This window comes from Gossypium hirsutum, chromosome D07 (assembly GCF_007990345.1).
Source record: "Gossypium hirsutum isolate 1008001.06 chromosome D07, Gossypium_hirsutum_v2.1, whole genome shotgun sequence".
Classification (NCBI taxonomy): domain Eukaryota; kingdom Viridiplantae; phylum Streptophyta; class Magnoliopsida; order Malvales; family Malvaceae; genus Gossypium; species Gossypium hirsutum.
In genome coordinates, this window is record NC_053443.1 from 20,327,185 (window position 1) to 20,348,254 (window position 21,070).

The 21,070-nt window shown below is 34.7% G+C and overlaps 1 protein-coding gene and 1 long non-coding RNA gene across 3 annotated transcripts; both read right to left on the bottom strand.

Annotated features, from left to right (window-relative positions):
- Nucleotides 1–1,087: 1,087 nt before the first annotated feature.
- Nucleotides 1,088–19,124, bottom strand: LOC107956668 (putative invertase inhibitor). The gene is made up of 2 exons (XM_041096829.1): nucleotides 18,925–19,124; nucleotides 1,088–1,438 (listed from the first exon to the last, which is right to left on the bottom strand). Exons 1-2 carry the CDS (start codon nucleotides 19,111–19,113, stop codon nucleotides 1,088–1,090), a joined length of 540 nt encoding a protein of 179 aa, XP_040952763.1. The 5' UTR covers nucleotides 19,114–19,124.
- Nucleotides 10,080–13,226, bottom strand: LOC107956048 (uncharacterized). 2 transcript variants are annotated; one of them, XR_005915725.1, is made up of 5 exons: nucleotides 12,918–13,226; nucleotides 12,573–12,846; nucleotides 12,319–12,473; nucleotides 11,097–11,383; nucleotides 10,080–10,338 (listed from the first exon to the last, which is right to left on the bottom strand). It is a non-coding gene; the product is annotated as an uncharacterized lncRNA (long non-coding RNA). The 2 variants fall into 2 exon arrangements; XR_005915726.1 differs by lacking the exon at nucleotides 10,080–10,338 and having other exon boundaries at nucleotides 10,735–11,383; nucleotides 12,319–12,470; nucleotides 12,918–13,224.
- Nucleotides 19,125–21,070: the final 1,946 nt, after the last annotated feature.

Consider the following 21,070-nt stretch of genomic DNA (forward strand, 5'->3'; position numbering starts at 1 on the left):
ATATTAGTCTAGTAACAAAATTAGCCCTCTAATGTTTACATATTTTATTAATTTAATCTTAAATATAAAAAATTCAACAAATTTAATCATTAATGTTTACAAAATTTACCATTTCAGTTCTAATTATAAAAAATCAATAAATTTGGCCCTAAATATTTGCAAAATCTATCAATGTAGTCCTAAATCTAAAAATTAAAAAAACAAAAATTTATTTTTAGCCATTTATAACCTATCGGCTATCCCATGTGAGATATTAAAATAAGAAAAAGAGTATCATCTTTCCTCTTTCAAGTCACTTGCAAAATAATTCTAAAAAGTTGAGATAAAACATAAAAAGAATTTAAGATCCAAAAGAAAATAAAGGCATTTAAAACGTTATCTATTTGGGTAATAATGTAACTAATTATTTCATATAGGTTCCAAATCAATTGGTTTGGTCCAGTGTGAAGCGTAAATTATAGTAAAATAAATTGTTGCAAGTGGCTCTGTTTTGTGAATGGAAACGTGGATTAGACCATTAACATTTTAAAGACTTTTGACTTGGCAACCAACATGGAAATCCATGTAAACTTTATAAAAAAATTAAAATTTTCAAAAAATGCATAAAATTTTTTAAAAATTATTCACATCAATAATAAAATACACGTAAACTAGTAAACAAAATATCACATCAGATAAATATTCAACAATTCAATCAATTTCCATCCAAAAAAAATAACTACTCAACTAAATTTAAAAAGTCAAGAGTCAAATTAATAAAAAAATAAGTTAATACTAAAGAAAAAAAAACATTAGAAGTTCATTTCATAATATTTTTGAGTCTATATAAAATAATAAATTTGACATATTTAATATTAGAAGCTCATTTCATAAAACTAGATTGAAGCACAAAACTGAACATAACTTTTGAAGGCTGTTTTTGGTGATCTGTAATGGGGATTGTTGGGAGATTTACGCTGTTTTCTAGTGTTATTTTTCAGTGTTTTGTTAATGGCATTGTAGTATGGTAGCTCTCCTTATCACTAGCAAAATGCTGATAAAATATTATTGAAGTGACAGTAAATACATAAACAAGCAAGTGTTATCATCATTGCTGGACCATTTTCATGAATGCAAGAGGGATTGCTGTTAACTGACAGAAATTATTGTTTTCCTTTGTCAATGGGGACACCAACCCTTTCTTCTCCTTGAACTGGTCTTCACAAGTCACTGGTGCATCCAAGGCAGCACTTATTTCTGCATTAGCAGTTCCATAATCTACAGCCTGAAAAGCATCCAAACCTGCTTCTAAACTAGACCCTGCAAGAGAGTAAAGCTCTGAGCAATCTTTCAAGCAGTTCCTTGCAAACATTCCAACGCGTTTGTTATCCAGAAGCTTGGATATTTTGGAGCCGATGGCCGTGGCATTAGCTATGGCGGTCTCAATGGAGACTAAAACCAAATCTGCAACTCCATAGGCTGCTTTGGCTTTGGGATTCCTGTTGGAACAATGGCAGCAGCAAACATCAAAACAAAGTTGCAACTCAGTGTTTGCAAGACTGAAGCAAGAAGAATCGAGGCAAAGCAAAGCAAAAATTTGGTCAAAAATCAAAATACTCAGCAATGTTGTGACTGAACACACATCATTTTTCATTCAACTTGAAATATATAAAAGAGTTACATTGTACATTGACAGTTACCTAATGTATTTAACTGCCCCAACTAATACAAACCTAATCACTAGCCAAAAAATAATCAAACATAGCTGACCAATCAGCCATTACATCAAAAGATCTTGTCACTAACTTAAGTTTAACTAGCATTACAAACAAACTAAAGTTGAACTGAACCAAATTACATCAAAACAAAGCAGCAAAGTTGGTTGCTTCATTCGGTTCAAAAACCATTCGTGCGCACCAAGCAAAATGAGCTAAGCTCGATAGCTGCTGGTCTCGACAGTAGCAAGCTTTTGGCTCCATGTTGCATTGCAGTCCAGCTTTCAACACTCCTCCTTGGACTGTATGCAACACATTCCAATTGCACTTCTCAAAGATTCAAATCGAGCAGCCCCTAAGGGCTTGGTCATTATGTCAGCTAATTGTGCTCCTGAGCTGCAATGCACAAGGCTGACTTCCTTTGCTTGTTCAGCCTCTCTAACAAAATGCAATTTGATCTTAAAATGCTTAGTCTTGCCATGGAACACAGGGTTCTTGGCTATTGCAACTGCAGACTGATTGTCCACCCAGATTTCAGTTGCTTCATCTTGAGTTTCATTAAGATCATAAAGCAGCTTTCTTAGCCAAATGGCCTGATTAACTGCTCCTGCTGCAGCAATGTACTCTGCTTCAGCTGTGGACTGAGCAACAGTTTGTTGCTTCTTAGAACTCCAGCAAAACATGCCCGATCCAAGTGTGAAGAAGTATCCAGAGGTACTCTTCATATCATCGAGAGATCCTGCCCAGTCGCTGTCAGAGTAGCCTTCTAGTTTCAGTTGGTTCTGACTTTCAAACATTACACCAAAACTAGCAGTGCCCTTGATGTATCTAAGGATCCTCTTTGCTGCCTTCAAATGTGCCTCATTGCAACAATGCATAAATCTCGATAACAGGCTGACACCAAACATGATATCTGGCCTGGTTGCTGTTAGATACAACAGACAACCAACTAGGCTTCGATAGTGCCTCTCATCAACCTTCTGCTGATCACCACTGCTAGTCAGCTTTTCTCCTTGAGCCACATGTGTGCTGACTGCTTTACAGTTATGCATGCAAAATTTGTCTAGGATCTTCAAAGCAAATGAGTGTTGGCTGATGAAGATACCTCGATCAGATTGGTGCACTTCCATGCCAAGGAAGTAAGTCATGATCCCCAAATCTGTCATCTCAAACACTTGCTACATTTGGACCTTGAACTGATCAATGAGCTCGATTTTGCTCCATGTCACAAGCAAATCATCCACATACAAGGAGACTATCAGCAAGGTTTCATGTTCTGACCTTTTAACATATAAAGTAGGCTCACTAAGGCTCTTTACAAATCCAAGTTTGGTCAGGTAGGCATCAACTCTGTCATACCAGGCCCTTGGTGCCTGTTTCAGGCCATAGAGGGCCTTTCTCAACTTATACACTTTGTCTTCATGTCCAACAACTTCAAAACCTTCAGGTTGCTCGATGAAGATCTCCTCCTTGAGAAAACCATTCAGGAATGCTGATTTGACATCCAATTGGTGAACTCTCCACTGCTTCTGAGCTGCTAAAGCAAACAGCAGCTTAATTGTATCAAGTCTTGCCACTGGAGCAAAAGTTTCTAGGTAGTCAACACCATACTGCTGATTGTAGCCCTTCACCACAAGCCTGGCCTTGTGCTTGTTCAGTGAGCCATCAGCATTGTACTTGGCCCGATACACCCATTTAACTCCTATGACCCTCTTGTGTTCTGGTCTGCTCACCAACTCCCAAGTCTGATTTTTGTTGATCATTTCCAACTCAGCTTCCATAGCTTTCATCCAGCTTCTGTTCTTAGCAGCCTCTTCAAAGTCTGAGGGCTCAATCACAGCAACATTGCACCTCTGATAGACATCGGCCAAAGTTCTGGTGCCCCTCACTGGTATATCATCGACAGCATCATTACTTGGTCCTTCTTCTGCAGGTTCAGCAACCAAGTCTAACTGGTCCAATTCAGACAAGTCAGCCACAACACCATTCCAATTCCACACCTTTTCCTCATCAAACTTAACATCCCTGCTGACTAAAACCTTCTTTGCTGTAGGATCATACACTCTATAGCCCTTCTTGTTGCTGCTGTAGCCAACAAAGATTCCTGGGGTTGCTCTGCTCTCAAGCTTGGTCCTTTTCTCTACTGGAATAAGTGCATAACATACACAGCCAAACACTTTTAAGTGTGTTACCACAGGTTTGACTCCATGCCAAGCCTCAAAAGGAGTATTATCCTTGACTGCTCTAGTTGGCAGTCTGTTGAGCAGATACACTGAGGTGTTGACTGCCTCAGCCCAAAACTGACTTGGAAGCTTGCCTTGAAACAAGAGGCACCTGGCCATGTTCAGTACAGTCCTATTCTTTCTCTCACAGACTCCATTCTGTTGAGGGGTATAGACTGTTGTGAGCTGATGGTGAATCCCAGCACTGTCACAAAGCTTCTGAAATTTCTCAAACACATATTCAGAGCCATTATCAGTCCTCAAGGCTCTAATTTTGCAGCCTGACTGATTTTCAGCATAAGCCTTGAATTTGCAGAAGGCTTCAAACACTTCTGACTTTTGCTTCAAGAAGTAGACCCAGCACAACCTTGTTAAATCATCTATAAACAAGGCAAAGTACCTGTTCTCACTGATTGAAGGTGTTCTCATAGGGCCACAAACATCAGAGTGCACCAATTCGAGCTTGTCTTGAGCTCTCCAAGCACTATCAGCAGGAAAAGGCAGTCTAGCCTGCTTACCAAGCTGACAAACCTCACAAACATTCCCACTAGCTTCAATTTTTGAAATGTCATCAACCAGACTCAGCCTATGTAACTGATCGATGGATCTAAAATTTGCATGGCCTAGTCTCCTATGCCACAAGTCAGTGCTTTCAACAAGGCTGGTGTATGCCTTTCTTTCTATTTGGCTAACATCCAGCATGAAGCACCTATCAGTCATAGAGATTGTGACTAACTCCAGACCATTCATGTCTTGAACAGTACAGCAACCATCCTTAAAAACCAATGTATAGCCCTTTTCAACTAATTGGCCTACACTAAGCAAATTCTGGTCTAAGTCAAGTACAAAAAACACATCTGAGATCAGCTTGTTACCTGAACCAGTGCTAATCAACACACTGCCCTTGCCTTTAGCCCCAATCAGCCTACCATCTCCAATTCTAATCTTCGAGTGGAAGCTTCTGTCTAGGCTTTTGAACAGCTTCTCATCTGCTGCCATATGGTGTGAGCAGCCACTGTCTAGTAGCCAATCATTGCTGGCCTTGGTTGTGCCAACAAAACAAGTTGCTGTGAACACTTGCTCCTCCTGAGCTTGAATGTCCTCAGCAGGTCTAGCTTGTTGCAGAGTAGCCTCCCTTGGTTTGCCCTTGCACACCTTCTCCACATGGCCAAACTGCTTGCATTTTCTACACTGAATATCTGGCCTAAACCAGCAATACTTTTCTGAATGTGTTGTCTTCTTGCAATGAACACATGGTGGGAACACCCTTTTTGCTTCATCTCTTCCTGACTTGACCCTTCTATTGTGCCAAGGCTTCTTGCCTTTTGCACTCACACTCGAGCCTTCACTGGCTTTAGCCTGAAAAGCAGCTTCAGGATTCTCCTCCTGCCTATTTGCCCTCCTTTGCTCAAGTGCATACAGGGAATTTATCAGCTCAGACAATGAAATGGCTGATAAGTCCCTCGAGTCCTCAAGTGAAGAGATTTTAGACTCAAATTTCTCAGGGAGAGTTGTAATAACCTTTTCAACAACTCTGCTCTCTGTGAAGTCCACTCCCAGGAGCCTAATGCTGTTGACAATGGCCATTATCCTGTCTGAGTACTGCTTGATGGTCTCAGACTCCTTCATCCTCAAATTTTCAAAGTCTCTCCTGAGGTTGATTACTTGCTGTTGCCTTGTCTTATCAGTCCCCATGAACTCCTCCTTCAGCTTCTCCCAAGCCTGCTTAGGTGAGTCACAGGCCATGATGCGAGTAAATATCACATCAGAGACTCCATTTTGCAAGCAGGCCATAGCCTTATGCTTCTTGGCTCGCTCCTCAGTATGTTGCCTCATCTGTGCAATGGTGGGATTGGCTTTCAATGGAGGTGGTTCAGCATCATTCTCGATCACACTCCAAAGATCATGTGCCTGGAGATAAGTCTTCATTTTAACTATCCAAATGTGATAGTTTTCTCCAGTGAACACTGGTGGAGGTGGTGGAGTGAAACTCATTCTGCTAAACTGATTTTAAATGCTTCAATCTTACCAAATTTTGAACTTGCTGTTGGTTTTGATTCGAACACAACAGATTGCATACAAAGGCCCCTCAAAGACTCGGGCTCATGATACCATTTGTTGGAACAATGGCAGCAGCAAACATCAAAACAAAGTTGCAACTCAGTGTTTGCAAGACTGAAGCAAGAAGAATCGAGGCAAAGCAAAGCAAAAATTTGGTCAAAAATCAAAATACTCAGCAATGTTGTGACTGAACACACATCATTTTTCATTCAACTTGAAATATATAAAAGAGTTACATTGTACATTGACAGTTACCTAATGTATTTAACTGGCCCAACTAATACAAACCTAATCACTAGCCAAAAAATAATCAAACATAGCTGACCAATCAGCCATTACATCAAAAGATCTTGTCACTAACTTAAGTTTAACTAGCATTACAAACAAACTAAAGTTGAACTGAACCAAATTACATCAAAACAAAGCAGCAAAGTTGGTTGCTTCATTCGGTTCAAAAACCATTCGTGCGCACCAAGCAAAATGAGCTAAGCTCGATAGCTGCTGGTCTCGACAGTAGCAAGCTTTTGGCCCCATGTTGCATTGCAGTCCAGCTTTCAACAATTCCCTTCAAAAGCTGATACACAAAAGTCCAACTTTATATTAGCAGGATTACCCTTTGAAGCTTCATAGCAAGATTTTTGGATAAGATCAGAGTTTGCTGAGACCAGCAAAAGGTAGAAGAAAAGAAGACAAGAAATGTGGGAATTCTTCATATTTGGAAAATTGGTATGAGAAAGAGAAGGCTTGAAATGAAGAATTTAAAAGGGAATGAACCATTTATCCTTGATTCTCGTCAATCCATCTTAAATGGGGGGCACTAAATCATTTTTATTTGGTAACCAATCATTTATCTTATTTTCAGAGACGTTGTTAATTTTTGAAATTTTATTATGTTAGGATTTGGTTTTTGCTCATACTTGAAATTTTATAATTTTGTGAACAAAAATCTTTGATTGCTGTCCCATATTATATTAAGTTCCATATGATTTTGGAGTGATTTAAATTCGGGAGAAATCTATCCAATTTTTATCAATACATTTTTCAATATCAATACGAAAATGACATTTTGTTTTTCAGAGTATTTATCAAGTATTGATACAGTATCAATACCTTTTGTTGGGGATTGATAATTTTTTTTAAGTACCAATAGTGGTATACTTTTTATCGGTACATTTTTTAGTATCGATACGAAATTGGCATTATAACTTCCAAAGTATTTATCAAGTATCGACACGATTTCGATACCTTCTATTTGGTTTCGATATTGATGGCTCCAACGGTCACTAAATTAGACATTAAATGTTATTAGTACCGATACTCGTAGAAAAAATATTGATATTTGTTATTGCATGTGACATCAATGCACTTATATTTTCATTCCAACAACTCTATTCAATATTCCAACAACTACAACGGTTGGAAACCAATTAAGGTTTAGTTTAACATTACTTCTCAAAAGTGTTTTTGAGAAAAAATCACTTTTTGGAAAAGCTAAACAACTTTTGAAAAAAGCGCTTTATGACCACTTTTTGATATAGAAAAAACCATTTTTTTTCTCTAAAAAAATAACTTGTTTAGGAATGCTTTTATCGTAAAAGTGATTCTTAGAATTCATACTAAAGACACCCTAAAGAGTATAAATATCATCATCCAAAGGGTCTACAAAAACAAGAGAGATTATCAAAGCAAAAATTTTAATCAATCAATCTTTGTACTTAAAGTTTTCATACTTTTCTTGTACACACTTGTTAGCTTTCATAGTTGTTCATTTAGCTCATGTGTTTTATTATTTCATTTGTGCTAAATTGACAAACAATTCATTCTTGTAAGGATTAATTGATTGTTTGTTTATTTGTATTACCTTTTGAGCGGGTTTTATTTTCAGGTTTGGATAGAAGCCTTAAGAGAGTTGTAAAGTTAAACATTTTTCCTCAAAAGTTAGTTAAATTAGTGAATTTGGGAAAAACCTTAGTAGTGGAAAGTTAAGGTAGTGGAATAAGTATTGGGATCGAACCACTTTAAATCATTGTGTTCATTCTTTCCCTCTTTTCTTTCTAGCTTCCACAAATTTTTAAAAGTCAATTCACCCCCTATTGGCGATTTCAATTTGATCAATCGAGCTAACAAATGATGTTGTGCACTCATTTTAAGTATTAACGTTATAGCAAATTTTAATTTTAATCAATTTTTTAATTTTAATTTTTTTAATGAAAAAACTTCACTTTTTAAAATCATTTTATATTTTTAATTTTTTAAAAGATAATTTTAATTTTTCTCAATAAAATTAATTCTAAAAAAAGGAATGAGTGATGAGAATGAATTTTCATGAAAATTGTGTACTAAAATGAATATACATATAAAATCATTTCCCACCAAATTTGTTTGGAACCCAAATCAATATTTGATAATGAATCCAATTTAACTCAATTTTAATTATGGTATTTAAGAGTCCAAAATTCAGTAACTTGTTAAATGCTTGGGATTAATGTTCGTTGAAAAATTTTAAAGTCATAGTTGGCATAATTTTGAGTTAATTGGACATTTAAACCATTTTTTCTTTTTATTGGATAAGTTTTAAGCCCACTAGTTTCTTTTTTTTCTTTTTTCTTTTATAAAGTATTTTTAACAAAGATTAAATAAAAATAAAAAGTTAAAAATTTACAATAACAGCCCCCACATTTCTCAAGGTTTACACAATTACATCCCAAATTTCACACAACTGTTGAGACAAGTGATGTCCTCTAAGTGGCCAGCTACCTGCACAAGGACACTGGCAACAACCGCCTAGAGCAGTACATTACTCGGCACCATTCCGCACAAGGCCAGCACAGCCATGCCACCGCAGCTCTATGAGGAGCTCATGCTCCTTCTCTCCAAGCTCTTATATAGCAGCATCCAAAAATCGATCAAAAGGAGGTTAGCTGCATTTTTATGAATTCAGAGCAAGAAAAGCATGCTTTTTCAGCTTCCCTCAAGATTCAAAACAATCCGACTTCACCCTTAACCCATTACTTCCATCGCCACCGCATATCTAAGCCACCACCAAACCTTCCTTGGCACCTCACTAACCCAACTTCAATCACTATCTTCACCACTATCAACTCCCAACTGACCCCTAAACCAAACTTAAAGCCTCTCCCTCAAACCTCCAACAACCATTCCGCCACTTCAATCTCACCATCCACAACCCATTTAATTAAATCTAAAAAAGGCAAAGAAAGAAAAAAGTCCTCTTTATTGGACGATGAATCCTTCGTTGTTTCAGGGGGGAGTTTATTGATGTTTACTAATAACGGGATACTCTTTTTCAAGTCGAGTAAATTCATGAGTTTTTATTAATAAAAGATAAATTTTCAGTATTTTCATGGACACTAAAAAATATGGTAAATCATTTCATTATGAGATTTTAATTCACCCGAAAAATAAAATTATTTTATTATATGTGAATACTTCGACGAATCACAAATAAATATTAGATTTCATATTTTGAAATTTTAAAATTTTGGATAACATGTAATTAACGAGGTATTAATTTTGGGCGTTGTTGGGCTGCTATAACCTTCCCTATACTACACCAAAACATGCTTTTAGCGGCGTTTTTTTTGCCTTTAGCGCCACAAGCTTTCAATAGTGCCACAAAAAATGCCACTATTGACAATGCCGCAAACTTTTGCGGCATTTTTAGAAATAAACGCCGCTAAAGAACAAGACCTTTAGCGGCGCTTTTCCCACAAACGCCGCTATAGAACAAGACCTTTAGCCGCGCTTTTTCCAAAAACGCCGCTAAAGAACAAGACCTTTAGCAGCGCTTTTCCCACAAACGCCGCTATAGAACAAGACCTTTAGCCGCGCTTTTTCCACAAACGCCGCTAAAGAACATGACCTTTAAAAAAATATTTTAATTAAATAATATTTATTTCTATTATAAATATTAAATTATGTTTTATTTTTGAAACTTAAACTTTAAACTATATACATTTTAAGGATAAAAAATATTAATTAAATTAAATTTTCTATTAAAATTTTAACTTTAAAACTAAAAATAAAAATTAATGAATTTAAATTTAGAATTTATATATTATGTTTAAATAAATGAATAATCTACCTCACAGCTCATCTGATCTATATTAACTCGGCCAATTATAAAAGAAGATACAAAGCACGTAATAATTAACAATCATGGTTAAAGAAGCTAGTACACAAGGTAGCTACAAAACTCTGTTTCAATAACACCAAATTCCAGTTCTAACTAAGATAAACGACCATGGAATGCAACATTAAATAACATTCCACTTGAAGAAGTGCTAAGCCTTGGCTTTTCCAGCTTGAAGAGATTGAATCCACTGCTACGCCTTCAATATCTAAAGGATGCAAAACCAAATGATCAAATAAACCAACAAACTTGGTAAACAAGAGAGATGTTAAAAATAAAAAATATATATTAGATACATGCATACATATATATCTATATCGTTAGACACGTTAAAGATGTTAAAAAGATGTAAACATATGATAAAGACTTCTAAACTAAACCCAAACTCTTAGACAAGTTACCCAGATTTAGCATGGGTATATTAGATACATACATACATACATACATACATACATACATATATCTATATCTATATATAATACAAGTATATTAAAAAAAATTAAAACTTCTTGTCATATATTTAAAACATCATACCTCATTTCTAAATATATATATAAAAATAGAGAGTGAAGATTTAATAAATTAGACTAGCAAACAATAACACTATTATATGTCATCAGTTCAGAGCATGTATACACGGTATTATGTAACATATATGATAGAACATTCAGCTACAAGATTAAGCGCAAAAAAAATAGAAGGAAAGCTGAAGCAAATGTATACTATTTTCGGGAACCGTATGCAAAGAATATCATTAATTCGATTTCAATTCCAATCTGACTAATCTCTTAACCAAGATGGGAGACGATGATTCAAGAGAATTTACAAGGAAAAAGGACAAAACCAAAGCCAAAACAATAATAGGTGACTGTAGACTCTGCTCACTAAAGCTCATATATTTGTGGCCAAAATTAAAAAGAAGACATTACTTGCTACAAACTCATATATGGTCGATATAAAACTCACCGTTAGGAACCAATAACGAGACCTTCCCGAGCGATGTTTGTTGTCACACGAAGCACTGCTTGTGCACTTAAAGGAGAGAGCTTTGACAGACAAAAGTTCTCCCAAGAGCCCATCTCTGGATTCTTAGATACTACAGTTGAGAGACCGTGGGACTTCTCATATACAGTTTGCAGCTCCAAAAGAAGGGTTCGAGCAGCCTCCCGTGACTCTGGGAGCTGGTCGCTTAGTTGGGATGCAGCTACTTGTATCAATTTGTCAATTCCATATTATTTAATTCCCTCAACACCCTGATAAAATCAAATGAATAAAAAAAGAAAATTCATAAAATACGACAGGACATCTATCAAATCCTATAAAATAAAGCAAACAATCATGAAAATAAGTGAACAAGGATATCAGAGGTTGATATCCAAATAATCATCCGTATGCATGAAAAAGTGGTGGGATAAAAAGGGAAAAAAAACAGTAGCTTTGTAAACCATATATACCAAAAATACCCATATATAGCTAGACACTAACTACTTTAAATGAACTTAGTTAATAGAAATCTATATGAACTATGTTGCTGCAAATATAGCAAACAATGGTACCATCCAAACCAATGAAACAAATTGAACATGATTAAGACTGGAAAAAAAATGGACTTCCTTCCAGATAAATAAAATAGCAGTAAGCATATCAGATCCCAACTGCCTACCAGACGTGGAACAGTACGACCATAGTACCCCTTGAACTTGACTCTGTAAAACAAGCCCTACCAAGCACATACTTACAATACACTAATTCTCAACAAAATATTAGAAACAATATCTTCTATTATTAAAAAAACCAATCTAATACTCGAGTATTGACCCATCAAAAGACTCCTTCCAAAAGAATCACCCACTAAGTAACAGTATTCAAATTATAATTTCTCGTTTTTAATTTACCAAGATAAAAATTTGTGCAGTATATTCTTCGTTCTCATTTAATGCCTCTTTTAAATTTACATAGTTAAGAACATACCCTGAAATTACCCACCTTTCACTGCTTTTGTGTTTCCTCGATATTTGATTAATATCATTAATTAAATTTGAAAACGTATGAATTGTATGAATCTTGAAAATTAAGGAACAGAATGCACATTAGAACGAGGAACAGAATGCACTAGTCAAATTAAATCTAAGACACCCGATTCTCTAGTCTTTCTAGTCAGATAACCAAGTAAGAATTGGAGACTTACAGCATACTATGCATTCTTTCCTTATGGAATACTGATAATCGACGAACATTATTGAGTGTTTCAACAACCAGAATCCAATCTTTAGAGTCAAGTCCAGGTTAAACGGTGGTCTTGGGTTTCCATTTTTGGATCCACATGATTTAGTATGAGCCCTTCTGAGAGGAAGCAAATGAAAGGCAAAGTGAAAGAGAAACAAAAAGGTATACGAGAAACTATTAGCAAACTGAAGAAACATGTATCCTTATGTCATTTACCTTATTAAAACCATCAATATCAGAGGCTTCCAGTATCATTCTGTTCTTTATCATTGTTGTATTTAACCAACAGAGAAGGGAAAACAAGAAGTATCAATTGGGCAAAGCTATTTTAAGATATAAAACACAGAAACATTACAGACCAGTAGAAATCTCCTCGGGGGTTGTGGAAATGGATTTTGAAGTCACTCGTCAATTCCCCAATACCAGTTCCTCGTGGCAGAGCAAAAATCACTATTCCTTTATAAGGTGTCCTAATCCATAAATCTTCTGGCTGCAATTGAAAAGTATTAGCAGAGAGTACTAGTATTAATAAAATTGTATCACTTTAAGAGATAAAATCACCATTAAATTCTTAGTTTTTGGATGCTTTGCTGTAGAGAACAAAACTCCTGAGATGAGAAAAACTCAGCCATTATCGTATCTGCAAGAAATTACTGGGTTTTCATTTGTTTCCTCTTACTGAACTGATAATCGACGAACATTCTGCTCCTGGTCCTGGGTTTCCATTTTCGGATCCACATAATTTAGTATGAACCCTTCTGAGAGGTATGCAAAAATAGGGAGAGAGGGGAAGATGATAATGAAACGGTGGTGGCAGAGAGAAACACTTAGGTATTTTGATAATACAAATTTTAGGGGGGAAAATTTCAGGGTTTTAGGGGGGAATTTTGAGATAAAACGGTGCCATTTTTAAAAGTAAAATTATTTTTTGTGGCGTTTTTAAAAAAACGCCGCTATTACTTATCTTTTGATAAAAAACGCCGTAAAAAATTATTTTATTTTGAACAAAATAACATTTTAATAAGAAAATAAATGATAAAATGATTGTAATTAATTATTAAGTTAGAATTATCTAAATTAAATAATTACCTATATACCCATATCATTTTTATTTTTATATTTTTTTCTTATAATCTGGTCCTATCCAAATTAAATAATTACCTATATATCCATATCAAATATATCAAATGGTTTAGATTAAATATTTTTTAAATATAAAAGTATTAATTAATTGTATAAAATTGTATCATTTAATAAATCTCAAATAAACCTTAAACCCTAAATTAGTCATTCAATATACATAAAGTCTATCTATTATATATCTCTTAAATAATATAAACTATACTCATAATTTTAATATATTAAAATTATTATTATCTCTTTTACAATTATATAAAAAATATATTTAATATAAAAATTAAAAAAACTAATTAATCTAAACCCTAACCCGACCCTTGAATCCCTAAATCCTAACCCCTAAATCCCTAACTCTTAACCCCTAAACCTTAAATCCCAACCCTTAAACCATAATCCCTAAATCCATATATAATTATTTGATCACGGGGGCAAGGCAAAACACGTAAAAAACTGAACTGGATAAAAAAACTGAACCGAGCACTAAAAATACTGAACCGGGATGGGATAAGATGGGGATATCCTTGGATATAGCTTATATCGATTTTGAAGAACCAAATCTTCACACGATTTTGAAGAACCAAATTAATATTATCTCTTTTACAATTATATAAGAAATTAATTAATATATAAATTAGAAAACACTAGTTAATCTAAACCCTAAACCATAAACTTGAACCTTAAAACCCTACCCATAAACCCTTAACACATAACCTTTAAACCTTAACACTATCTCTTTACGATTATATAAGAAATTATTTAATATATAAACTAAAAAAATCAGTAATGTATCCAAAAAACTTTAAAATTATCTTAAATAATAGTATTTTAATTTTTCCATTTTTAACAAGTATTTTAAATTATTTTAAATCCCTGAGCATTAGCGGCGCTTTCTCAAAAACGCCACTAAAGCCCTGAGCATTAGCGGCCCTTTCTCAAAAACGCTGTTAAATCCCCGAAAGCTTAGAAAACGGCGTCGTTGGGCTTAGGTTTTTTTTGCGGCGTTCGCTAAAGCCCTGAGCATTAGCGGCGCTTTCTTAAAAACGCCGCTAAATCCCTGAAAGCTCAGAAAACGACGTCGTTGGGCTTAGGTTTTTTGTGGCGCTTTCTTAAAAACGCCGCTAAATCCCTGAAAGCTCAGAAAACGGCGTCGCTGGGCTTAGGTTTTTTGCGGCGCTTTCTCAAAAACACCGCTAAAGCCCAAGCATTAGCAGCGCTTTCTTAAAAACGCCGCTAAATCCGAAAATGCTCAGAAAACAGCATCGTTGGGCTTAGGTTTTTTTGCGGTGCTTTCTCAAAAACGCCGCTAAAGCCCTGAGCATTAGCGGCGCTTTCTTAAAAACGCCGCTAAATCCCCGACTACTCAGAAAACAACGTCGCTGGGCTTAGGTTTTTTTGCAGCGCTTTCTCAAAAACGCTGCTAAAGCCCAAGCATTAGCGGCGCTTTTTTAAAAACGCCGCTAAATCCCAGAATGCTCAGAAAACGGCATCGTTGGGCTTAGGTTTTTTTTACGGCACTTTCTCAAAAATGCCGCTAAAGCCCTGAGCATTTGCGGCGCTTTCTTAAAAACGCCGCTAAATCCCCGAAAGCTCAGAAAACAGCATCGTTGGGCTTAGGTTTTTTTTGCGGCGCTTTCTCAAAAACGCCGCTAAAGCCTTGAGCATTGCGGCGCTTTCTTAAAAACACCGCTAAATCCCTGAATGCTCAGAAAACGGCATCGTTGGGATTAGGTTTTTTTGCAGCGCTTTCTCAAAATCGCCTCTAAAGCCCAGAATGCTCAGAAAACGACGTCGTTGGGCTTAGGTTTTTTGCGGCGCTTTCTGGAAAACGCCGCTAATGCTTATTTTCAGCGGCGTTTTCCAGAAAGCGCCGCTAATGATCGATCTTTAACGGCTTTTTTATCCAAACGTCGCTAGAAACGCCGCTAAAAGCCCGTTTTAGTGTAGTGCTATGCGTAACCAAATTCTTAAACTTAATATTTTTCTGGATTTCGATGTGAACCTTAAAATTATCATTTTTTTTAAAGGGTCTTAAAATTTCTTTATAAAATGTAATTTTGTAGGTGATCGATCACATCTAGTAAAAAAAATTAGTGGTGACTATTATTTTAATTTAAAACCCTTGTGTTCTTATAAATAGAAAATTTCTATGTTTTGAAATATCATCAAGCTGGTTTTTAGAATTTCAACTAAAAATGGTTACGACAACCCCAAATTAACAAGTGATTAAAATGAAAACTTATGAAAAGTTGGGTGATAACTAAATGGTTTACCTAATCTCTGATTACAAAAAAAATAGATATTTGAAGAATTTTATTATACCCTACCCCAACTTGGGCATGTGACATCACAAGAAGCAACCTGGAAGCACCCATGGATAACCTTTTACCTTAAACCATCCAATTGGTCATTGGATGGCTAGCCACTTGCATGCTTCATCCTCCACTAAGCCGCCTATTAAATAGTGGGCTCTCTATGAGGCCACTCGCTTTTTAGGTACACACTTATTTCTTAAAAGAGGACCACTCAAACTAACAACCTTACACTACCCAGTAAAGGAAGTGTTAAAGCAGTACTACACTTGACAACATCCAATGTGTAACAGCCTTACCACTTGGCCGACTACACGTTCACCATATCCTAAAGTTGTTGGCAACATGAAACTACCGAACAAGGGGATCCTTGTAACAGCCCGATTTTGGGTCTAATCAGAACAGTGGTTTTGGGACTACAAATCTGACGAGGAAAAATGTAATGGCTTGAATTTTCAGAGGTGTCGGAACGGTGATTCGAGATCATTAAATTCGACAAATGGGTAGAAAATATTATTAATACATGAATAAATGTTGTGCTCATCTATGCTTATAATGCTTATGCTATATGTGTATTTGGCTAACATATTTGGTGTACATGCTTAAGCTTTGGCCAAGTAGTGGCTAGATTATGCCACGTTAAATTTATAAGTTATGCATTAAATAGTAAGTTCATATGGCTGAAATTTAATGATTAAATGTTAATTTCATGAATTATATAATGTATGATGAAATAGATTTATTGTTGAAATGAGAATAAAATAAAAATGTGAAAACCGAATAAATGATCAAATTGAGCGGAACGTCGGATTTGAGTACTTTTGATTAGTGATAAGTGATAAGTGATAAGTGGTAGCTTAGCTACACTTATCTGATCAGTGACAAGTGGCAAGTGATAAGTGATAGCTTCAGCTACACTTATCTGATCAGTGACAAGTGGTAAGTGATAAGTGATAGCTTCAGCTACACTTATCTGATCAGTGACAAGTGACAAGTGATAAGCGGTAGTTGTAGCTACACTTATCTGATCAGTGACAAGTGGTAAGTGATAAGTGGTAGCTTAGCTACACTTATCTGATCTGGGACAAGTGATAAGTGATCATACGTAAGACCATAGTTATACTATGGCAAAGTGGAAGTGAAGTATTCAATTTTCCGTAACTGTTCCCTTGATTAAGGATGGTAAGTGACAAAAGGGGCCCAAAAGAATTAAAGTAAATGGATAAGTGGTAGTGTATTTATACTAGGATGATGTTGTTATTTAAGCTAAAGTGATATTTTTATTGCAAAATTGAGAATTTCATAAATGTGTTAATGAATGGTATAATCGATAAACGTTGAGCTAAATGGTAAATACGTATTAGTGTTAAACTTAATGAGATTGAATTGTATGCGAATTAAATGGAAATTGCTAGTGATATGATCTAAATTGTGAGCATGAGAAATTGCGAATTGAATGAAATGGAAATGAAGTATTGAATTCCATGAGTATGTATTGGGTCTCGTAGGACCTATTTATTAATATTATAATATTTTGAGGATATATTGTGAAGAGTTATAAAAGCATGTTAATAATTTTGAAAGTTTTAATTTAGATGAAATTTTATAACTCGGTTAAATACGTTTACAAGTGTATGTGTTTTGGTAATGCCTCGTACCCTATTCCGATGTTGGATACGGGTAAGGGGTGTTGCATTTAGTGGTATTAGAGCTACGGTTTAGTTGGTTCTCGGACCGAACGTAGCATATGTGAAGTTTGGAAATACATGCCATTATATAACCTGTGATAGTGTGATATCTCTCGACTCTGATAAGATTTGTTTTACTTATAAACAAGAATGCTTTCTCAACTGAGCTAATTTCGATAATGTTGAAAACGATACTCAAGCATATGAATAAAAAAAAGAAAGAGAAAAAGAAGAACTAAAAGGTAAAATTGAGTATAACGCAGGAATGAGTACTTTCGTTTAGTGATATGTGATGAATTGACAGAAAAGACCATGGTTTGACCATGGCAACATGTGAAAATGTTATTATTACTTCCGTGTAAGACCATAGCTGAGCTATAGCTTCGGTGTGTGATATGTGACGATGTGCAAGACCATAGTTATATTATGGCAATACAAAAATGAAGTACTCGATTCCGTAAGACGTTCTCTAATTTGACAAATTGTGGTAAGTGTTAAGTAAATTTTATGTGATAAAACATATTGAACAGTGAAATTGAGCTCAATTATGTGATCTCACCATTCAGAGATTATGTTTGACAGGTTATGTTAATAAATTATGTGTATGTGAATTTAAGTGACAGAAATTAAACAGATAATGATATTGAGCTCATTTGCATGAATCTATCATTCGAAATTGTGATTGACAAGAAGAAATAGTGATTTGCATGCTTATGTATGGTTATATGTATTTATCTGAAATACAAGAAAATGATGATTATTGATATAGCTATAAAATGAACAAATGATGAAGTTAAAAGATCAAATGGGTGAGAAATAAAGCTCGGAAAATAGCCTGATTTTTTTCCATACGGGTAGACACACGGGCGTGTGACCCCTATATGTAAGAAAATATATGCATGAACTAGGTGGTTATGATGGTATTACATTGATGATGAAAGTTAAGTCGTATATATATATGTATGTATTTATGAACTAGGTGGTTAATGGCATTGTAGTGTGGTAGCTCTCCTTACCACTAGCAAAATGCTGATAAAATATTATTGAAGTGACAGTAAATACATAAACAAGCAAATCTTATCATCATTGCTGGACCATTTTCATGAATGCAAGAGGGATTGCAGTTAGCTGACGGAAATTGTTGTTTTCCTTTGTCAATGGGGACACCAACCCTTTCTTCTCCTTGAACTGGTCTTCACAAGTCACTGGTGCATCCAAGGCAGCACTTATTTCTGCATTAGCAGTTCCATAATCTACAGCCTGAAAAGCATCCAAACCTGTTTCTAAACTAAACCCTGCAAGAGAGTAAAGCTCTGAGCAATCTTTCAAGCAGTTCCTTGCAAACATTCCAACGTGTTTGTTATCCAGAAGCTTGGATATTTTGGAGCCGATGGCCGTGGCATTAGCTATGGCGGTCTCAATGGAGACTAAAACCAAATCTGCAACTCCATAGGCTGCTTTGGCTTTGGGATTCCCTTTAAAACCTGATACACAAAAGTCCAACTTTACATTAGCATGATTACCTTTTGAAGCTTCATAGCAAGATTTTTGGATAAGATCAGAGGTTGCTAAGACCAGCAAAAGGTAGAAGAAAAGAAGACAAGAAATGTGGGAATTCTTCATATTTGGAAAATTGGTATGAGAAAGAGAAGGCTTGAAATGAAGAATTTATAAGGGAATGAACCATTTATCCTTGATTCTCGTCAATCCATCTTAAATGGGGGGCACTAAATCATTTTTATTTGGTAACCAATCATTTATCTTATTTTTAGAAACGTTGTTAATTTTTGAAATTTTATTATGTTAGGATTTGGTTTTTGCTCATAGTTGAAATTTTATAATTTTGTGAATAAAAATCTTTGATTGCGGTTCCATATTATATTAAGTTCCATATGATTTTGGAGTGATTTAAATTCGGGAGAAATCTATCCAATTTTTATCAATACATTTTTCAAGATCAATACGAAAATGACATTCTGTTTTTCAGAGTATTTATCAAGTATTGATACGGTATCGATACCTTTTATTGGGGATTGATAAATTTTTTTAAGTACCGATAGTGGTATACTTTTTATCGGTACATTTTTTAGTATCGATACGAAATTGGCATTGTAACTTTTAAAGGATTTATCAAGTATCGACACGATATTGATACCTTCTATTTGGTATCGATATTGATGGCTCCAACGGTCACTAAATTAGACATTAAATGTTATTAGTACCGATACTCGTAGAAAAAATATTGATATTTGTTATTGCATGTGACATCAATGCACTTATATTTTCGTCCCAACAACTCTACTTAATATTTGAACAACCACAACGGTTAGAAATCAATTAAGGTTTAGTTTAACATTGCTTCTCAAAAGTGTTTTTGAGAAAAAATCACTTTTGGGGAAAAGTTAAATTTTTCAGCTTTTAAAAAAAGTGATTTACGACCACTTTTTGGCTTAGAAAAAACCTTTTTTTTTTCTCTAAAAAAATAACTTGTTTAGGAATGCTTTTGTCGTAAAAGTGCTTTTTAGAATTAATACTAAAGACACCCTAAAGAGTACAAATAGCATCATCCAAAGGGTCTACAACAAGAGAGATTATCAAAGAAAATTTTTCAATCAATCAATCTTTGTACTTAAAGTTTTCATACTTTTCTTGTACACACTTGCTAGCTTTCATTGTTGTTTATTTAGCTCAAGTGTTTTATTATTTCATTTGTGCTAAATTGACAAACAATCCATTCTTGTAAGGATTAATTCATTGTTTGTTTATTTGTATTACTTTTTGAGCGGGTTTTATCTTAAGGTTTGGGTAGAAACCTTAAGAGAGTTGTAAAGTTAAACATTATCCACAAAAGTTAGTTAAATTAGTGAATTTGGGAAAATCCTTAGTAGTGAAAAGTTAAGGTAGCGGAATAAGCATTGGGGTCGAACCACTTTAAATCATTGTGTTTATTTTTTTTTCTCTTTTCTTTCTAGCTTCCACAAATTTTTAAAAGTCAATTCATCCGCTATTGGCGATTTCAATTTGATCAATCGAGCTAACAAATGATATTGTGCACTCATTTTAAGTATTAACTTTATAGCAAATTTTAATTTTAATCATTTTTTTAATTTTTAATTTTTTTAATAAAAGAACTTCACTTTTTAAAACCATTTTATATTTTTAATTTTAAAAAAATTAATTTTAATTTTTCGCAGTAAAACGAAAAACATGCGATTTTATTAGAAATAATCTGAATTTTGATAGAAAAACCTTCCCAAGTTGTTTTGAAAAAAAAAATCTAAAAAAAGGAATGAGTGATGAGAATGAATTTTCATGAAAATTGTGTACTAAAATGAATATACATATAAAATCACTGCCCACCAAATTTGGTTGGAACCCAAATCAACATTTGATAATGAATCCAATTTAACTCAATTTTAATTATGGTATTTAAGAGTCCAAAATTCACTAACTTGTTTTATGCTTGGGATTAATGTTTGTTGAAAAACTTTAAAGTCATAGTTGGCATAATTTTGAGTTAATTGGACATTTAAACCATTTTTCTTATTATTGGATAAGTTTTAAGCCCACTAGTTTCTTT